The sequence below is a fragment of the Drosophila elegans genome, unplaced genomic scaffold, assembly GCF_018152505.1.
Source record: "Drosophila elegans isolate 14027-0461.03 unplaced genomic scaffold, ASM1815250v1 contig_111, whole genome shotgun sequence".
In the NCBI taxonomy this organism is placed as follows: Eukaryota; Metazoa; Arthropoda; class Insecta; order Diptera; family Drosophilidae; genus Drosophila; species Drosophila elegans.
Window position 1 is genome coordinate 31,666 of NW_024545475.1, and position 20,922 is coordinate 52,587.

The 20,922-nt window shown below is 35.3% G+C and overlaps 1 protein-coding gene across 2 annotated transcripts in view; it reads left to right on the forward strand.

The window, feature by feature from the left end:
- The window catches only part of LOC108147015 (nuclear pore membrane glycoprotein 210), a 35,983-nt gene extending 15,211 nt beyond the window's left edge, over positions 1 to 20,772 (forward strand). For both annotated transcript variants that reach the window (XM_041707642.1, XM_041707653.1), the window contains exons 15-19: positions 3,808 to 3,960; positions 9,012 to 9,147; positions 14,720 to 14,770; positions 20,193 to 20,267; positions 20,337 to 20,772. In XM_041707642.1, coding sequence (XP_041563576.1) covers positions 3,808 to 3,960; positions 9,012 to 9,147; positions 14,720 to 14,770; positions 20,193 to 20,267; positions 20,337 to 20,470 — 549 coding nt within the window. In that variant the 3' untranslated portion in view covers positions 20,471 to 20,772. The remainder of the gene's footprint in view (positions 1 to 3,807; positions 3,961 to 9,011; positions 9,148 to 14,719; positions 14,771 to 20,192; positions 20,268 to 20,336) is intronic.
- The last annotated feature ends 150 nt before the right edge of the window (positions 20,773 to 20,922 follow it).

The window sequence follows — 20,922 nt, forward strand, 5'->3', positions numbered from 1 at the left end:
GTTTCACAGGGTGCACATGCTATTTGTGTCAGTATTTCCCTGCCGTCTGCTACAGTGAGGTCTTGTACCGTTGGCATGTTTCACAGCGAGGTACGTACTGCTGTATATCTCTGTGCATCCCTTGCCAGTAGTATGATTCCTTTACCCGGTGCTTAGTTTTCCTAATCCCTAGGTGGCCTGCTGTGGCTTCGCTATGGTTTTCTCGTAGAACTCGTTCCTTTTGGTTCTTTGAAACGCATAGATTCCACAGTTACGTATCCTCGTCTGCGGCCCATGACGGTAGATCTCTATACAATTTTCCTTCTATTACCGCGTAATCTGGCCATGTTTCTGGATCTTTTCCTTTTGCAAAGAGTTTCTGTTTCATCCACTTTTCTTCCTCGATCTCGGCTCCGAGTCCTTCTTCCTCTATCTCGGCTCCGTGTACTTTTTCCTCGAGCGTTCGGGATAATGCGTCTGATACGACGTGAAGCTTGCCTTTGCGATAGCGTACCTCGAATGAGTATGGCTGCATTGCCAATGCCCATTTGGCAATCCGTCTCGATCGAGTTGAGAAATTTAAGAGCTTGGTGGACAGTGATGACGACGAAGAAATAACGTGTTCCTCCTGGGTTAGTACTGCTCCCAATCCGCAGTTACTGGCGTCCGTCAGAAGTACAAAGGTTCTTTCAAAGTCAGGGCAAGTCACGTGCTTCCGTTAGGGCTTTCTTCAAGTTTTTTGTTGCCTCTTCTGTCTCCTCGGTCCATTTAAACTTTGTACTATTCTTAACCATGTTGTATAGCAGTTGTGCCAGTTCAGTGAAGTTAGGAACGAATCTTCTGTTGTCTGTGGACTTGGCTTGTTGAGGATGGCGGAAAGTAGCTGGTGCTGTGTGTAATCCGAAAGGCATTACTTAACACTGAAACAGTCCGCGTCCTGGTACAGTAAAAGCAGTGTAGCAAAGTAGTAAACCTTCGTCCGTCGGTATCTGCCAGTAACCACTTTTTAGGTCTAGTGTGCTTATATATTTTGCCTCGAGGAGTTGGTTGAGTATGTGATCTATTCGGGGTACCGGGTACGCGTCTCGCTCAGAGTGTTCGATTAGCTGCCTATAGTCTACGCACAGTCTCCATTCTTTGTTTTTCTTCTCCACAATTACCACTGGTGAGCTGTAGGCAGTGTGCCAGGGTACTAAGAGGTTTTGTGCTATGAGTTCGTCACCTTGTTTATATATTATTGATTGCATTGCTGGGTTTCGAGGGTAGTACCTCTGCTTAATTGGGCGATCGTGCTTCATGAAGATTTTGTGGCTTGCAATGTGACTAACTCCTTTGATTTGGTTCATCATCTCCAACTCCCTTTTGAGGGTCTCTTGGATCAGTGACTCGGCTGTTTCTAGAGATTCGATGCCGTGTCTCTTGTGTGTTTTGCTCCTGCGTTGGTTCCTCTTGTTCTTTTTAATTCTCGCTGTGATGCCTCCGTATTCTTATGTGGCGTTGCATTGTTTTAAGAAATCTATTCCCAAGAGTAGGTCTCCGATCACCACGTCGAGGCCTAGCAGTGTTGTTGTGCTTGTTTGTTGGTACTTCTAGCGCTTCTGTGACTGTCCGGGTTGTTCCGTGTGTCTTATGGCTTCGGTTACTCGCTTTTTTTTTCCATATCCGGCTATTCTGTTGGCTAGTTCTTTGCCGATGAAACTTCATGTGGTTTTTGTGTCCATTGCACCGCGAATTCCTGTGTTGCCTATGTTGACTTGTGCGATTAGGCGTTGACCGTTGAACTTTATTGACGTTGCGGATGTGGTGTGTGCCCTGGGTGCCCGCTCTGATCCCATGGGCCTCTGCCGTTTCCCGTCGTTTCATACCGGCGACAGCAACGAATTGTCCGTATTCCATCCTGTCCGCATACCCAGCAAAACAGTCTTGGTTGGCTATTGCAACCACGTGCTATGTGTCCCATTGCTTTGCACCTCGAGCATCTATTGTTCTTGTCAAACGATCTCGTGACGCCTCTATAAGTACTTGTGCCGGTTCTTGTGGTCTCCACTGGTTCCTCGTGGTCTCCAGTAAATTCCAGGTGGTTGGTGTCTCCAGTGAGCTTCCTGTGTTTGTTGTGTTATCTGCTGTGCTGTGTGCTCATGTGATTGGAGAGCCTCGAATTCATCGGCTAGTCGAAGGTATTCCGCTAGTGTTTAGCATTATCCGCGTTTAACATACCGTTTGCACTCCACGCGGTACACCCACTCCAGCTTTTTTTCTTCTGTGAGCGTAGTGAACCGCATGATTTTCCGAAGTTCTCCCGCATATTCCTTCGCCGGCTCATCCTCGCCCTGGTGCCTATGTGTGATGCTTTCCATAGCTTTCTCCTCATGGTCCGCTGGCCTGTAGTACTCTAGAAATTTTAATCGAAAGGTGCTCCATGACGGCATCGGGTTTGGGTGCCGTTGACAGTGCCATCGTCCTCTTCTCCCAAACTTCGTATCACTCCCATTGTGGCCACTTTATTTCCTTCTGTCCTTGTGGGTCTGGGTACTGATTTTTCTTCGTACATCTCCGTTGGGCTCGGCACTTGCAGGTATTTATGGTCTTTCTCTATGTGTTCCTCTGTGTCGGTTGTCCCGTTAGGTGCTGGTAATGGGCTTCTTGCGTGTTTCTGAGACAGTTCTAGAAGGCGTTTGATGGTTTCCTTGCTGTGGTTGTCGTTCTTTATAAAATCTGTCATTTGTCTTCGCATGTCCTCGCCAGTGTTTCTGGCTTGACTTCGAGTAGTTGTAACGGTGGGCCTTCACAATCTTAAATATATATATCGCAGATTTTTACATTGTTTCAGTTTTTTCTTTTTCTTTGAAATACTGATTAACATGTGTTTTAATTAATAAATTTATTGTCGTTCGAGGGAAATTATTCGTTGCAAAATTGAATAAATTTTAGTAGTGATAAATCTCAATACTCGACTTCAGTACGCTTCTCGTGAAATTTTTGGCCGTAATTATTATTATATTTAAACCCTTGCAGAGGGTATTATAATTTCAGTCAGAAGTTTGCAACGCGGTGAAGGAGACATCTCCGACCCTATAAAGTGTATATATTCCTGATCAGCATCACTAGGAGAGTCGATCTAGCCATGTCTGTCTGTCCGTCCGTCTGTCCGTCCGTTTGTACGCAAACTAGTCTCTCAGTTTAAAAGCTATCTGCATGAAACTTTCCCAAAAGTTGTCTTTCTATTGCAGATAGTACATAAGTCAGATTGAGCCGGATCGGACGACTATAGCATATAGATAAATAAATAAAAAAATATAACTTTAATGGTTTTTAATTTTTGTTTGAGTTCTTCAACATATAGTAATGGTTAAATATTTCGAATTAAGGTTTAAATTTCATCAAAATCGGACAACTATAACATAAAAATATTAAAAAAAAAAAGGAACTTTTTTATTTTGTAATATTTTTCAGAAATTCTTGTTGACTATTTAATAATTTGACAGTTAATTAATTAAATTAATTTTTATTTTATTAAAATCGGAAAACGATATCATATAGTTGCCATAGGAACTCAAATAATTGAGCTGGAAAACATCATAGTTTCAATGCTTTTAAACATACAAGCAAGTAAATTATAATTTTGATGTCAAAAATATTTAATTTTTGCAATAGCTGCAAGGGTATATATACTTCGGCTTGACGAAGTTTGCTTCCTTTCTTGTTCAACGTAAATTCATGATCCATCGAGGATAATTTTTTTTTGGGGGTAAGGACCCTAACCGACTATAGTTTGCCCATCACACGTTTTATAAAGAGTCATAACGTTAGACTATTTATTTCTTCCAGGTTCAACCCTCCAATTCGAAATACATTGCTGTGGAATTTATTGAGCACGGACATGGTATAAGTAAATATCGTTTGCGCTTTTTTGAGGACCTTCCGCTGGATGAGCACTTCTACCTTCTAGTAATATCGCCGGAAACAGATCAGAGCATAAAAGTGAGTTTTAGCTAAAATTAAAAAAGTCTTAAAAGAACCCATTTTAATTTAAGGATGATTTATCATAATCTCGTTAACTATGAATGCTAGAGATTTGGGATTTAAATGGCAATTTTTAGAAATGCCTACGCAACGCAAGTTAACGCCCACAAAACGAGAGAACCTATCATGTCACTCTTATTAATGGTAGAGCTTAGTTATAGGGCTGTGTAAGATGTGTTACGGTTTTTTTTATCGGCAGTCACAAATTTCATATGGAATGAAAAGGCATCCAAAAAGATGCAAATTCATACACTAGTATTGCACATTTGTGTGATAAACAACCATTAGTTTTGCACGGAAAATTCCGTTATTGCATTCGAATTCATACAAAAAGTGTGTGAAGGAGACATTTTCGACCCTATAATGTATAAATCACTAGCTGAGTCGGTCTAGCCGTGTCCGTCTGTCGCCCGTTCGTTTTTACGCATACTCAGAAATTTCTCTTTAAAACACAGTAAAATCGCCTTTGAATTTTCGCCAAAGGCGAGTCACCTTCATTTGATTTAAATGGTGAATCCTTTTTTCAAACAAGAAATGCAGCTCTGAAACCAAGAAATTTATAATATTTATAAAATTAAGGAATAAAATTTCTTAAGTCTAAAAATATTATTTCTTAAATCAAGAAACAATATTTTTAAACCTTAAATATTTAAAAAAATGTCTTAAAGCAAAAAATATAGTTTCTTAAAAATAAGATGATTTCTCAGAGTTCTGCCAGGGGAAGCGACGCGACACAAACAGTATTTGTATGAAAACGCAATCAGTCTTTGTAGACCGATTTCGGACATAGAAAACTAGTTTTACTAGTAATTAACGTTCTTTTACTTTTTTCTACACAACTATCGGGATTTGTTCAAAAAACTACCGAAAATTATAAAAACCAAATGAAATTTGCAAACAATTGTTAATAATTAAATAATTGTTTCTTAGATTTTATGATAGCGGCGAATTACTATCTATTATTTAATTTAAAGGTAATCTTAATATAAAATTATAGATTTATTTAATACAAATATAATATTAATATTAAATAATGGATAGTAATTTGAACGATTTTAACGATTTTTGTCAAAATTAAGATTGAGGTGAAAAACAGTGACGGTTTAATCAGGTACACATTGATCCATTTGAACTTTACTATATTATGGCAGCTCCTGACTAAAAGTCGTACACAAACATAAGTTCCCTTACCTAGAGATAGCTAAATATATGAAAATCCGTTGTTAAGCGACATATTTAATTATAATTGTTTATTTGTTTAGAGCAGGCGTTCAAAACTGCCTTATGGCAGTGCATTAAGCAACATATTTTAAAAAGATCAGGAAAACAAGTTATTGAAGAGCACAAGAAAAGACAAAAACAAATTTAATTTGACTTAGCCATTCGAAAAACAAACAATGTAAATGTTTTTGCCCTGCCTAGGTCTTTTGAGTAACGAATTGGACCGCCAGGATGAAACGAAAAATTGTTAGTGTATAGACACATGTGCATGTGGTAAGCTTGCTACCTATGTGGCGGCCGTGATATCTCTATAAGCATGGTTTAGAACTATGGACAGCTCGATAAACTTAAAAATTATACATGAAATAAACAATAATTTAGTAATTTAAAATATCAATTAATCAGCAATAAGTTGATGAGTTGTTTATGGATGACAAAAATTTTACGATTCTACTAGAGTTTAAATCATAGGAGCACTCAAAATATATTTGGTGATAAAGTTTATTATATTTGTCGCAGAGAACTCAGAATGGATCAAAACCGGGAGTAGTTTGTTTGCACACTTGTAGTGCTAATGGACGGAAGGGAACATTACAATTAAGGGAGGTTATAATTTGAAATGAGCCCACAGCGGCAGTTAACAAATCCGACGGTCCATTAAAGTTGGCAGGTCCAACAGGCGGAGTCAGTCTCTATAGGAAGGAAGTCGGCGTCATGACTCCCAGTTTAAGGCTCGCAATGCAAATATAAGTAATTCTGGACTGATTCTATCATATCTTGATTGTGGAGATAATATGCTTGCGCAATGTTGGACGAACTAGGGAAACATATAGGAGTTTCGTGGTGTATGGATCATCAAATTTCTTGGGCCAGCATTTTATAAATGTTTGGTTTGATTGGACAGGACACCTAGAACTTGAATTGATTTTCCAATAGAGTGTGTGTGAACAGTTGGATTGCACCAATAAAATGACATGGACCTACATTTATTTGGATTGAGCAGTAGCTTATTGACTTGGCACCAGGATTGAAGGTTATTTAACGATGTCATATGCTTACTCAATTTCACATCATTTGCATACATCAAAACTTGGCATCATCAATAAACAAGCCAATAGGATTGGACCAAGGACCTTTTGGTACACCAGAACTTAAAAAAACTGTTTTGGAATTTATGCCATTGTATTGGACCTATTGGGTCCGTCATGTATGGTAGGAACGAATCCATACCAAAAGAGCTGGAGGGAATCTAAGAAGAAGGAGCTTATAGATCAGTAGCTCATGTTTCAGTGAATAGAAAGATTGGGTGAAGTCAGTATAAATTACATCAGTTATTTTTGAGGATAAGAAGAAGGTCGTGAGGTTAGTTGTAGTTGACCGACATTTTGTGAAACCATGTGGATTCCGCAGCACTGATGCTGGAGTTAATAGCTTATGAGTTTTTTAATAGCTAGGAACAGCTCTAAGTTTGGCTATGTCACGGTATTACTTGTGTTGAATTGGCTGCCCTTTTTATGGAGCGGAATTATGAGCGATTCATTCCAAATTACTGAAAAAGTGCATAAGTCGATGGACTTTTGAAAAATAATAATTAATGGATCAGCATGTGGTTCTGCACATTACCTTCCGACGCAGGAGAGCAAGACAGACTTATCATTGATAGACTTGATAAGACTTCGCATCCATCTATCAATACAATGAATACAGACTAGACTGATAGGAATAACAAAGATCAAAAATGAGATGATTTAAAAAAGACGAGTAAGTGGGTTGGCAAAAATCTGCTCATTTGACGCAGTTTGGTTGTTCAATTAAAGGCATAATGTAAAATTTTTGAATTGACAAATAAGTAAAATAATTTTATATTGCTGCGGAATTCGTTTTTGCAGCATAAAAGACAGCTATTATAGCATTGAGAATTATTAAGGATGTAATTGGACTTAGCGACGCTGTACTTGAAGAAATCCGTTTCTGTTCCTGTTTTTAAAAACTTTTTATACAGTTTGGTTTTTTGGGTGAGCCAAGTGTTTGGATGACCACGGAGGAATGTTAGAGGTTTTTTGAGTAATGAAAGAAAACAAGGCAGAACGCTATAGCCAACAAACTTCAACCTAAGTATTTCCCCTACAAAAAAAATCGAAATTTAGGTGGCGTCATCTGTTGAACTGTAACATTTTAAGCTAAGAGCGTGCAGGACTCCACCCCCCAATAAACAATATACCCTTATACTCTACGAGTAAGTTGATATGAACCCATGAATCGGTTTTGCAAAAGGCGTCGTGCGGGTGTAAGAAACCTAGAAAAATAACTTGTATGGAAATTTGCAGAGTTGGGTGATGAGGGTCCTCTGGATATGAAATTAACTTGGAACTAGTGCTCGTCGGCTTCCGAGATTGTCAACATCTCGAAAGATAATACTGATTTGACTGCATTGAAGACACCTCAACATTGTTGAGAGGGGCGGTCACATCCATAAAGAAAGTAATAATTAAACAATATCTCATTATCATCTTAATTAGGTTTTTGGGAGAGGCCTTGGACTCGTCACAACGATGACCATTAAAGTCGTCTAGAGTAGGATTTGAAAGTAGCACCATGGACGACGGTGTTGGCACCAGCAGGTCCGACACTGAATGAGTGCCAGGGGAAAGGGTGGACCAGTGTTCAAAAAGCAAATTCATCCAACAGTCAAAAGCAGTAATTTCCCGACTGCGACTTCTAACGAGTTCCGAAAGTCGATGCCTGCCGCAGCTCCGACTTACGCTCATAACTGTTAGCATAAGCAAGCAATGAAACGAAAAACAGCGACTGTTGTTGCTTTCTGATTTTTGTCGTTTTTGTTTTTGCTTGCAGTTTTTTAGTAAATAAATACATAAACAGTATGTACTATTCTTATGCGATAATAAGTACAACTTCCTCTTAAATTCGTTGGGAATTGGATTGGACGGTGGATTTGTAAAAAATCTGAGGGCTAGAATCGAACCGATTCTGAGACGATAAACCAAATTTGTATAGCAATAAAATGTTCTTAAAACATCAAAGAATAAGGTAAAAATATCATCTGCACTTAACTAACTAATCGCAAAGTTCTTCGAGATAAAATCATGGTTTATAATATTAGCATTACGGTTGAAATTTGATTAAAATTGGACGACTATATCATAAAGCTCTCATTGGAATAATCGGCATATTACAAAAATTAAATGAAAAAGTTTTAACCTTTCTTTCATTTTTTTAAATTTTGATATAGAAATGGGTTTATAATGATTTATTTATTTCCTTAATGTTTCTAAACATATACGCATATAAATAAAAATTTAGATGTATTAAAAAATATTTTATATATGTAAGGGTATATAAACTTCGGCTTGCCGAAGGTTGCTTCCTTTCTTGTTTTTTATGAGGATAATAAAGTGCGTGTTTTTGAGAAACAAGTTGTATCAGACAAATTAGCAATTTCTTTGCTGTTTAGCGCGTGGTATCTAAAAATTGTATTCGAAACTAATTTGAAGACACTGTAGTTAGTGGAAAAAGTCGTGCTTAGCCCTTAATTTAAGTTTATATTAGACCCTCTCCTTCTTAACTGTATTAATATTGTTCGTCAGCAAAAAACAATTATGTAACTTCAATTACATGGGCTGCCCTTAGCTGATAGAACATATGTTTGTATGGGACTTCCGATTATAATAAAAAAGTACAAATGGTTCATGGAATGTTTTTGGCTGCGTACCTGTGTAATAACACTACTTATTGCTTTAATCACAAATTTTTATTTTGTGTCATTGCAGGTACCCATTGTCGGTAGTACAATGCTGGCTCAAAAATGCTCCAGCAGCTTATATGGTGGACCTTTGGTGTATCGCATGTTGGAGAATCTCGGCTTCGTGCTTACCACCACGGTGATAGTAATTATTTCTATCTGGGGTAAGTTACGGCGCCTGCAAACAAGAATTAAGTTCTATTCAGTCTAATTTTTGGCGGTGTAAATTATGTAAGAAATTTAAGTTGCTATGGACAACGTCATTGCATTTAGTCTGCAGGAACAGAAACAAGATCGCCAATTGGAGATGCGAGCCTGGTCCCAGCTGAGCGGAGTGGTAGGGAACATCATTGGCCCGTTTTGACGATGACGCTTAAAGCGTGACATTCGTTTGGGAATTCCCTTAAGCCCTGGGAGGCCTTGCAGTAGGTTATCCGATCGACCTAATTTTTCAGCACATTTCTCGTGCTTAAGGTCGTCTATTGTCGATGCCTGATATAGCACTTATCTTTCACGGCACCCCACAACATATAGTTTCGTGGGCCACCCTGTATATCTTGATCAGCATAGCTATTAGGGTCGATCTAGCTATGTCCGTCCGTTCGTTTCTTGTTAAAGTTGTCTTGTCTTTATTAAAAATCTTCTTTCGTTTGCAGGTAGTATATAAGTCGGAACGGACCGGGTTGAACGTTGTTGTGAACGCTCCATAGCTCTCCTAGAAAAAAACGACAAAATAAATGAAAAAAAAAAAAGAAAGGAAGCAAACTTTGGCAAGCCGAAGTTTATATAACCTTGTAACTACTGCGAAAAGTTAATTTTTTTTTCATTTGTTTGTATACCCATTTGTTTTCACTGCCTTGTTTTCACTTGCCCTACACACCCTGACTTCCACGACAAAATCACTCTACTACGTTGCATCGGAGCTTACCGGCGCACTTTGATTCCCAAGCTACTCTCTATATTAATGATCATCTTTTAAGAGAGATATACATAATATGTAAAAAGGCCATGAAGCTTAAAAAGCAAGAAAAAAATCGCAAAACATTTTCTCAGCAGTCTTTACTGGCAGAGGGCTTGTACATGTCCGCTGCGGTGATAACATGATTTATTTATCGCATCGAGAGCTTACAGCGCTCTCTAGTGATCTGGGCGTACAAACATAAGCCGCTCTTCTCCTCTCTTCATCATCTACATCGCCTACAACTTCTGCTGCTTCATCTGGAGCGCATGATTGGGCTAGTGCTCTTAATAGTGAGAGCTTTCGCTTTTCTCTTCTCTTCGAAAGCATTGATTTGTTGTATCGACCGGCGGTATGGTAACCTTGCTCCCTGGATAAATGTTTTGTTTGAAATATCTATTGACTAAACATACGTTATTGTTACTGGGGACCTGAATAGCAATATCTTAAGAGAAAGAAATCTGCTCGCTAGTTTCTAATCTATTGTCTTGTCCTCAGTTAATTTACAATACCTGTGATACCCTTCTGAATTTTTTCTTTGTTAATGTCCCTAGTAAGATTTTATTGTATGGCCAATTCTCTGTACCAGTTTTCTCTAAGCATGATCTTAATTTTCTGACGCATGATTTGCCCTTAGATTATAATTCTGATACTTACGAATTTAGGGACTATAAAAATATTAACTACACTGAATTGGAAAAGGAATATTACAATTGTGATTTCACGTCCATGTATATGTCTCCCAATATCGAGCATTAATTGCATATTTTTAACAACAACATTGATAACCTGTATAACAAATGTGTGTTAATAAAACAAAAAACTATCCATCCAAAGCAATATCGCTGGTTTACCCATAACATAAAAAGAAACATAGCGATCCGTGACGCATTTTATAATAAGTGAAAGCGATATAAAACCGATTTTATTAGAAAACAATACACTCGCTCGACAATGTTAGGCAGATCATGATATCTGAAAATTGTGACTATTATGGGTCCGAATTTAAAAATCTAGCAATTAAAAAAATGTGGCGTGAACTTAATAATATAGGAATTGGTAGAAGCAAGCAGTTTTCCCTACACCTAGTGGACGTCAATGATCTGAACAGGAAGTTTTTGCAATTAGATGTACCTGAAGCTACATACAACAAGTACCTGAATGCCTTATCAGACTGTGATAATAGATTTAGTTGTATGTGCGTTAGCCAATGTGATGTCCTCGAATGTTTAGGTGAAGTCAAACGCAGAAGGGCTGAATGGCATCAGCCCAAAATTTATTAAATTGTTGTTACCCTTACTCCTTCCCACATCCACCTTTCCCTCCGCATGGAAGTACGTGAAAATTGTCCCTATACCGAAAAGTCAAACTGAGTTCAGACCCATATCCCTACTTCCCTTTTTTGTCGAAAATGTCGAATATTCTGGCGGCACAGATGCAACCTTTGGACACCAATTCCATGATTGGTGATAAGCAACTTGATTTCGGGAAAAAAGGAGTTGTATTAGTGCTATTACTGATGTAGTTGAGGACATTCGATCAAGGCTAGATACTAATGGGATTACGTTTTTGACACTTCTCGATCACAGCAAGGCTTTCGACACCGTCAATCATACTATTCTATGCACAAAGCTAAGAAACCTGTTCAATTTTTCGGACTATGCAGTCATGCTCTAGGCCGTATCTAACAGGTAGACAACAAGCAGTCGTGTCTGGGTCGTTTACTTCTGGCTTTATTTCAATGTCCAGAGTTGTTCCCCAAGGATCTGTGCTAGGGCCTTTATTGTTTTCTATCTATATTAATGACTTACCTAATGTTCTCTCCCCTTGCGATATCCATTTATATTCTGATGATGTGCAGTTCTATGTTAGTAAGCGTTAATGTCAAGTTAACGATTGTATTAGTATGTGTAGTACCTTGCTTTTTAAAATTAATAACTGGGCCATTGAAAACGTAATGTATTGCTATTTACAAAAAACCCTTCGACACTACGAAACTCCCTAATTTATTAATTGGCAATAGCCCAATCAAATATGTTGATTCGGCATGTATCCTGGGTATCACCTTTAATAACACCTTAACATGGAGCAAGCATATTTCCAAAGCAACTGGGCGAACATATGGTCTTCTTTCTTTACTTTTAATACTTTTAAAATTTTATAAAAATCGGACGACTATATCAAATAGCTCAAATGGAAACATTCGGAATATTAAACAAAAAAAAAGAAACAAAATGTTACTTCTGGACATAGTAATGGTTTAATATTTTAGATATACGCATTTAATTTTATTTAAATCGGAAAACGATATCATATAGCTGCATGCAAATGATTGAAAAATTGGGGTGAAGATCATCATTTTTAAACATATAGCCATATGTTTATAATATTTAATATTTAACCCTTGCAGAGGGTATTATAATTTTAGTCAGAAGTTTGCAACGCAGTTAAGGAGACATTTCCGACCCTATAAAGTATATATATTCTTGATCAGCATCACTAGGAGAGTCTGTCCGTCCGTTTCTACGCAAACTAGTCCCTCAGTTTTAAAGCTATCTGCATGAAACTTTCCCAAAACTTGTCTTTCTATTGCAGTATATAAGTGGGAACGAGCTGGATCGGAAAACTATAGAATATAGCTCCTATAGGAACAATCGGAAAAATAAATTTAAAAAAATAATAACTGCTGTTTTTTAAATTTTTTTTTAGTTCTTCGACATATAGTAATGGTTAAATATTTCAGAATTACGGTTTAAATTTCATCAAAATCGGACGACTATATCATTTAGCTCCCATAGCTCCAGTAAAAATAACCAAATTTTTGTTTCTTTTAATGTAACTTTTCTATTTTGTAATTGTTTTTTTAATTCTTTTAGACTTATTAATAATTTGACAGTTTAGAATTACGCTTTTCATTTTATTAAAATCGGAAAACGATATCATATAGCTGCCATAGGAACTATCGAATAATTAAGCTGCAAATCATCATAACTTTAATGTTTTTAAACATATACGCAGGTAAATCATCGTTTTAATGTTTTCAAGAATATTTAGTTATTGCAATAGCTGCAAGGGTATATGAACTTTGGCTTGACGAAGTTTGCTTCCTTTATTGTTTTTGTTTAATAGTAACAAAACCAAAGGCTGTTTTGGGTTTTTTGCTGTGTAAAACTTAACTCACTTTCACACAAGTAAAAATATCTGGTAGTAAGTAGTTTGCAATTATATAAGTCTATTCTTTTAAGTCTTCTTCTCTTAAAGGTCTGGCTAGTGTCAGGGCCAGTCTATTTGTAATAAAAGAACTCTTGCTCTGAAACGGGTGGCTGACCTAGTGATAGATGTACATACAAGATTAATTTTGACAAAAATGGTCGTGTTTCATGTATAGTATGGGGCTTTTACCAAGTGTCTTCAAATTTTCGGTTGGCAAGACTAAATATGTTTTATGGTAGTTTTACGGGCAGTGACCCAAAAGTGTATGCCCCAGGAAAGTGTGGGAATTAGTAATGACTTGCTGCAGATACACCATACCATACCATACCATACCATACCATACCATAGATCATACCATACCATAGACCATACCATACCATACACCAGAAACGTTCTGCCGACAAGAAGTGAACGAAGAAGACTAGAGTATGTCAAAGGAAAAAAAATGAACTTCGCTGGTTTAATTTCAATTTATTCGAATATTGTAATGAAATAATATTTTAATAAAAAGGCTTAAATTTTATTAATCGAACAAAGATATCTTATAGCTGCCTTTGGAGCGAACGAAAAATTCAGCGTAAAATCGACATGTTTGATTGTGTACATTTGTTTAAAAGATTAAATATATATTCGGCTTCCCGAAGTTTGCATTTGCTTCTATTCTTGTTTTTATTTATTTTGATTTCGATTGTTCCTATAAGAGCTATATGATTATAGTCGCCAGATACGACCCGTTCCGACTAATAGAAGGTTCATTTCTAAATCATAAAACACTTGAAAAGCTTTATTTACACTTTAAAAAAAATGGTACCATACAACAAATTTTGAGTATCATTTTTTTAATCAGGGAGTCCATCTGCACCGGTTTTTCAAGGTTTTGATCTCTGAAAAAATTACAAATTAGTGGAATTTGATAGTTCTGATTTACGATTTTAAGTTATTTTAAGTCGGAAAACGATATTATAAGTTTTAAATCATTTTCGCGTATAAATTTAAATTAATGTGGAAATGAGATCGCCTGATTCCCCTCCGGTTACAAAGACGCATTCCAGACGAGTAAACGAAAATAAGACGAGATAACGAAAAGACGAGGAGCAGCCACAGAGCCGAGAGGACGACGCAGTATTTGACGATATCCAATTGAGTAAAGATGTGCTTAATTTAACGACGCGACGACGAGCCAATGACTTCAATATTAAAATTCAACGAATTTATAATTCAAAGACTTCAATATTATAATTCAACGAATTTAATAACATAATTTAACGACTTAAGTATTAAACTTCGGCATGCCGAAATTTTCTTCCTCTCTTGTTTAACTGAAATTATCATATCCTCTACAATATATAAAAATGGTGGCTAACCACTTTGGCTCACTGTTGAATTTTTTTGCCTGCCAATCAAAAACTGATTCGAAAATTTGTTATGTTTGGTTTTATTTTTTCTGTAGTTGCTAGCTTATTTTGATAAATTACATTTTCCTTGCATTAGTTCTAAGCTCCTAATATATAAAGGCAATCCATCCAACTGACCCAACCATTTTTTGATTTTTTTATCTTTTGCAGTGTACATGTCTTGTTTTCAAACACAGGGTGTCACGCAAGTCAACTCTGAGGGTAAGTTTAATTAATAACTTTAAGGGCACACTGTCCCGGGGGGAGGAACTCAAGTTCGGACAAAAAGCTGTAGTTACGAACAACTTCAGCCCTTTTGAGCATCAGTACAAAAAAGTTCGGGAAGCGGCTATGACAGCCTGAGCGTTAAAAGGCCCACTATTTTAAGTATCATTATAAGCACTGTTGAAAGCGTTTAGATTAATTTAATAGCCGTTACCGTGGATTAATGTTGCATTCGATGAAAAGAATCAGGTTGAAATGAACGTGTTCGACCCTATAAAGTACATTCATCAGGGACTTCAAATATGATTATTCATGTGATTTTTTAATCAAAAAATCAATCACTTGAAATCCACATAAAGAAAAGAAAAACGCCATATTGATCGTTTTTGGTCAATTTCTTTAAAGAAATTTCAATCTTTTAGTTCTATAAAATTTTTTAAAAATAATAATTATTTTTGATCAAAAAAATAAAAATCTTAATGATAATTGTTGATAAAAAAAAATTATTATTGTTGATTAAAATGGTTATTGTTGGTAAAAAAAAAATAAACCCAAAAATAGCGATTATTAATGAGTTTGTATTCGAAAGTAATCAAAAATTGCGTATTAAAACCAGCTGTTGTAGTGGTGGCACTAACGAAATATCGTTAGATATTGGCATTTTCCAAATTATTTTTAATCGCATTTATTTTAAATGCGGCATTTTGCCTTTTGGAAATTCCTGTGTAAGTAAATGTGCATTGGCGTAATTGGGGCCAATCATGCCATAACCCCATCAGGTGCATCCAATTATGATGGAAAAGTACAAATGAATCGTGAAATTTTTTGACTGTGTACCTGTGTCTTCAGTAAACAAAAAAACAGATAACTGCGGGTTGTCGTGAACCCTTTTTCACGCTTCACCATTGCACTATGGGGCTAACGACCACTTTTTGTGGCATTAATGAATAACTTAAGAACGAAGCAACAGTTTTGGGCTCTGAATTTTAAATTTATTTTATGATACAGGAAGGAAAATGTTTTAAGAAAATTGGGGTAGTTCCGCCTTCTTTAAATAGTTTTTGTTGTTTTTGTCAATATTAGCATTTTTTTTATTGTGAAGATAGTGGTGAAATAATACACTTTTGAAACAAAAATAGGCGTGGTACTATCTTTTTTTCAAGAAGTCAAAGGTGTTTTTTTTTGCCCAAGTTTAATCTCCCATTACCTTCGAAAATATTATCTTCTTCCAAATCGTTTGTTGCCATCTAAATGGCAAAAAAGTTATCTTTTGGCGTTTTAAACTTTGTTATTGTAACATTTAATTGCGTGCTTAGCCAAGACGCTTGTCTTCGCTTCAATAGTTTTCAGTTTATTTCGGGCTTAAGCCATTTTTGAGATATTTTGCAAGCATGCTACCTTTCTTGAATAAAGTTGACTCATCTTGCTTGGAACAAGGTCTGAGAAATTTCCCTTTCATATAATCGAAAATGGCGACCTTGTTTGCATTTTTTTATACCTCTGTTATCCATATGTGAAGCAATTTACAAATGGCAAATGTAATGTGACCTAAAATTTTGAATTGCAGAGAAAGTGCGGAAAAGTGCTCTATAAAGAACAGTTCAATAATTTATAGCTCTGTTTAAAATAAACAAAACACTACCAGTCTTTAGTTATTTTAGAGTTACAACCTACTAATAGTTCAGCCTACAAACACATAATAGAAACCAAAATATTTGGACTGTATTAAAAAAATTGCACTATATTTGTTTTATTCGCCACTTTTTTAAACTTAAACTTTGAGGAAAAATAAACGATTTAAAATAAACAATTTATGTTGCATCAAAGATTATACATACATTCGCGAAGACGAAGTTCATATACCCTTGCAGCTATTGTAAAAATGAAATATTCTTGAAAACGTTTACATTTTTATTTATTTGCGTATATGTTTAAAAGCATTGAAGCTATGATGGCTATATAATAATATAATAATAATAATAATATGTAATATAATCCGTATGACAGCAATAGAAAATCGTTTTCCGATTTGGACACAAGTAAAAGCAAAATTGTAAACTATAAACTTTTACTGTGACAAGAACAATAAAAAAAAATAAAAAAATAGATATGTTACATTTTTATACCCTTGCAGAGGGTATTATAATTTCAGTCAGAAGTTTGCAACGCAGTGAAGGAGAAATCTCCGACCCTATAAAGTATATATATTCTTGATCAGCATCACTAGTAGAGTCGATCTAGCCATGTCCGTCTGTCCGTCCGTCTGTCCGTCCGTCTGTCCGTCCGTTTATATGCAAACTAGTCTCTCAATTTTAAAGCTATCTGCATGAAACTTTCCCAAAAGTTGTCTTTCTATTGCAGGTAGTATATAAGTCGGAACAAGCCGGATCGGACGACTATAGCATATAGCTCCCATAGGAACAATCGGAAAAATAATTGAAAAAAATTATAACTTTTCTGTTTTTTAATTTTTTGTTTAGTTCTTCGACGTTTAGTACTGGTTAAACATTTCCGATTTACGGTTTAAATTTCATCAAAATCGGACGACTATAGCATATAGCTCCCATAGGAACAATCGGAAAAATAAATGAAAAAAAATTATAACTTTTCTGTTTTTTAATTTTTTTGTTTAGTTCTTCGACATATAGCAATGGTTAAATATTTCAGAATTATGATTTAAATTTCATCAACATCGGACGTCTATATCATATAGCTCCCATAAAAATAATAAAAATATATAAAATAACTATCAAATAATTGAGCTGCAAGTCATCATAGCTTCAATGTTTTTAAATATATACGCAAGTAAATCATAATTTTAATATTTTCAAAAATGTTTAATTCTTGCAATAGCTGCAAGGGTATATGAACTTCGGCTTGCCGAGGTTTGCTTTCTTTCTTGTTTTTTTTTTAATTTTTATTGTCTTCATCAAAGATTTTTAAGATATTTAAACCGTAATGTACTGAAATACTATACTGAAAAACAAAACCATTACTATATCTCAATTGTATAAACAAACTACATTTAACATGACTTAAAAGATTAACTAACAAGAAAGGAAGCAAAAAGTTATGAAAGTCCAAGCCTTGCAACTATTCCAAAAATTAAAATGTTTTAAAACAACAATGTTTTGATTCTTTTGCTTTTATGTATTACAATCAGCTATTTGATATTTTAATAAAATAAGAACCGTAATTCTGAAACAAAAAAACATTACTTTGTATCGAAACATATTTAAATCAATTGAAAAAAAACAGCCAAATTATAATCAAACAATCAATCAAACAATCGGACATGGCTAGATCGACTCTCCTTGTTATGCTGTTAGGGTCGGGAATGAGTCCTGCGGAATGAAATTAAAATAACATTTCTAAGGATATAAAAATTAACGAGAATTTTATCTGGCCCTATAGAACATTAAAATTTGAAGTTTCGTTGCTTTTAATATATGTGCTTACATATGGACTTCAAATAAGTTTGCTAATTTGGGTTAGTTTTAAATTTAAATTTAAAACAATAATTAATATTTTACAATTATTTAATGAAAATTGTTCGTCATTTTCCTCACAAAATTGGAGGTGGTTACTCTAGGAGGTTACTCTTGCCTAAGCAGCGTTAAATTTAATAGCTTTCGAAAACATTTCGAAAAATTTTTATTCACCAAAAGCTGAGGAATCTCAAGGGCTATATACGTAAAAATATAACAATTTTTAAAATTAAGTAAAAAAGTAAAAAAAAAAGAACAAATAATTTTTTAATCTTTTTTGTATAGACCAATTATGTTAAGGCAACGTGTTTGTAGCTTAACTTACTAGTTAAGAAGCCGTGCAAATTTAGCTGTTTTTAGCGATTTCTCGCTAAATTAGCTAGTTTTTAAAAAAGTCGTAGAATATACCAAAAAAGTAGTTTTGGAATAACTTTTGAACGGAGCATCGGTTCCAAGCAAATTTGGTGTCTTTTGACGCGTATTTTGAATAAAATTTAAACTGTTAAAAAAGTGTAATGTTGTACCAACCAAAGCTCAGGAACTCAACTTAAAAAAATGTACAGTATGTCACCTTCACCGCCCTTTCTCCTCAACCAATCAATATTCTTAAAGTCTTGGTGAGCAATTCTTATTCATTTAGCGGTACTTTTCGATTATTATTATTTCTCGTCACATTTTTCATCAGCGTCTTTCTACACCCCGGTTCTCAGACCGACAAAAAAATACCACAAAATTGGAAAGCGTCGCAGGACATTTGAAATGAGGAAATGAGATGGGCTAATATTCGTCAGGCCCTAGCTAAAAAATACAACATTTAAGTTTTTGGCAGCTGCTGTAGGCGAGCAGAGTTTTTCTCCGATCAAGAAATGTACATAAAGATTCCGAAAAATTGGCGGAAACAATAAAGCGTTGACAAAAGATTCGCGATCCATTTTAACGTCACTGTTGAAAGAGTCCTAGGACAAAGCTGAAACATTTTAAGAGAATGGGATTTTAATAATTAATTTTATTATATTAAAAATTGCACTTACATTAAGAATATTAGCATAAGTTAACTGAAAACAAGAAAGGAAGCAAACTTCGGCAAGCCGAAGTTCATATACTCTTGCAGCTATTGCAAAAATTAAATATTCTTGAAAACATAAAAATTATCATTTACTTACGTATATGTTTAAAAACAGTGAAACTATGATGACTTGTAGCTCAATTATTCGATAGTTCCTATGACAGCTTTATGATATCGTTTTCCCATTTTAATAAAATTAAAAGCGTAATTCTAAACTGTAAAATTATTAATAAGTCAAAAAGAATTTTAAAAAAAAAATTACAAATTAGAAGTTATATTAAAAAAAAATTTGTTTTAAATATTTCTATTGTTCTTAGGGAAGCTTTACGTTATAGTCATCCGATTTTGATGAAATTTTACCCGTAAATCTGAAATATTTAACCATTACTAAATGCCGAAGAAGTAAGAAAAATTAAAAACAGCAAAGCTATAATTTTTTTCATTTATTTTTCCGATTGTTCCTATGGGAGTTATATGTATAGTCGTCCGATCCGGCTCGTTCCGACTTATGTACTACCTGCAATAGAAAGACAACTTTCATGCAGATAGCTTTAAAACTGAGAGACTATTTTGCGTAGAAACGGACGGACAGACGGACGGACAGACGGACGGACAGACGGACATGGCTAGGTCAAAAATGACTCCTTCACTGCGTTGCAAACGTCTGACTGATATTATAATAGCCTCTGCAAGGGTATAAAAACGAGTAGTTTTGTGTTTGCAAAGTTTTTGTGATTGCTGAAAAAAAAATAAAAAATCTTCATAAAACATTTCTTGATTTATTTACTTACTGACTCTGCTGAGCAAACCTTTTTGTTTTTCAATAACTATGCATTGACTATAAATACTCTTTCTATAATTACAGTATTTCAAAAAAAACAGTTAACGTCCCCTATTAACGGATCTCCGAGATCGATGCATCAGGATGACAGTTTTGGTGGTGAGTCTACTAGTCTAGTCATAATGCAGTTTAATTGCATTTAGTTAACAATTTTCCCAATGTTATTAGATTCCGTCAACTTGCGAAACTATTCTCCAGGTCGACGAAGCCAAAACTCCGATACATTGTCGGAGGCCTATGTTTACGGACACCCACGGCTAAACACTCCAAATAGGTCAGGCAACTCGACTCGCTTTAATTGATTGCTTCGTGGATACATTATATTAGGACCCGCGCCAATCCGTCTCGGGAAAAATGTAAAATAAAATAAGATTAACTCAGGCTGTAATTTTATATGTATGTAGTTTGTGAATCTGAATGGCTTGATCAATAATTTGTTTTTGTAGGAATGAACAAACGACTGCAAACGATACACAAATATTATAAGTTTAAGTTTAAGGACACAAAAAAATACATAAACACACACGGGGGTTGATATATAAGTCAATGATGCTAAAATAAATAATTAAAAAGCGAGCTTGTTCTTGAAGCTCTACTTCGAAAACGAGGCGTATGCCTGCCACTTAAATTTTTTTCAGCTTTCTCTGAACCCCTATGCCTTTTAAGCCTTGAGTGCTGCAAACCCACTACCGAATTCATTTTTTGGCATTAATAATGGTATCTTTTGTTGTCCCTCTACGTGTGTGCTACGATT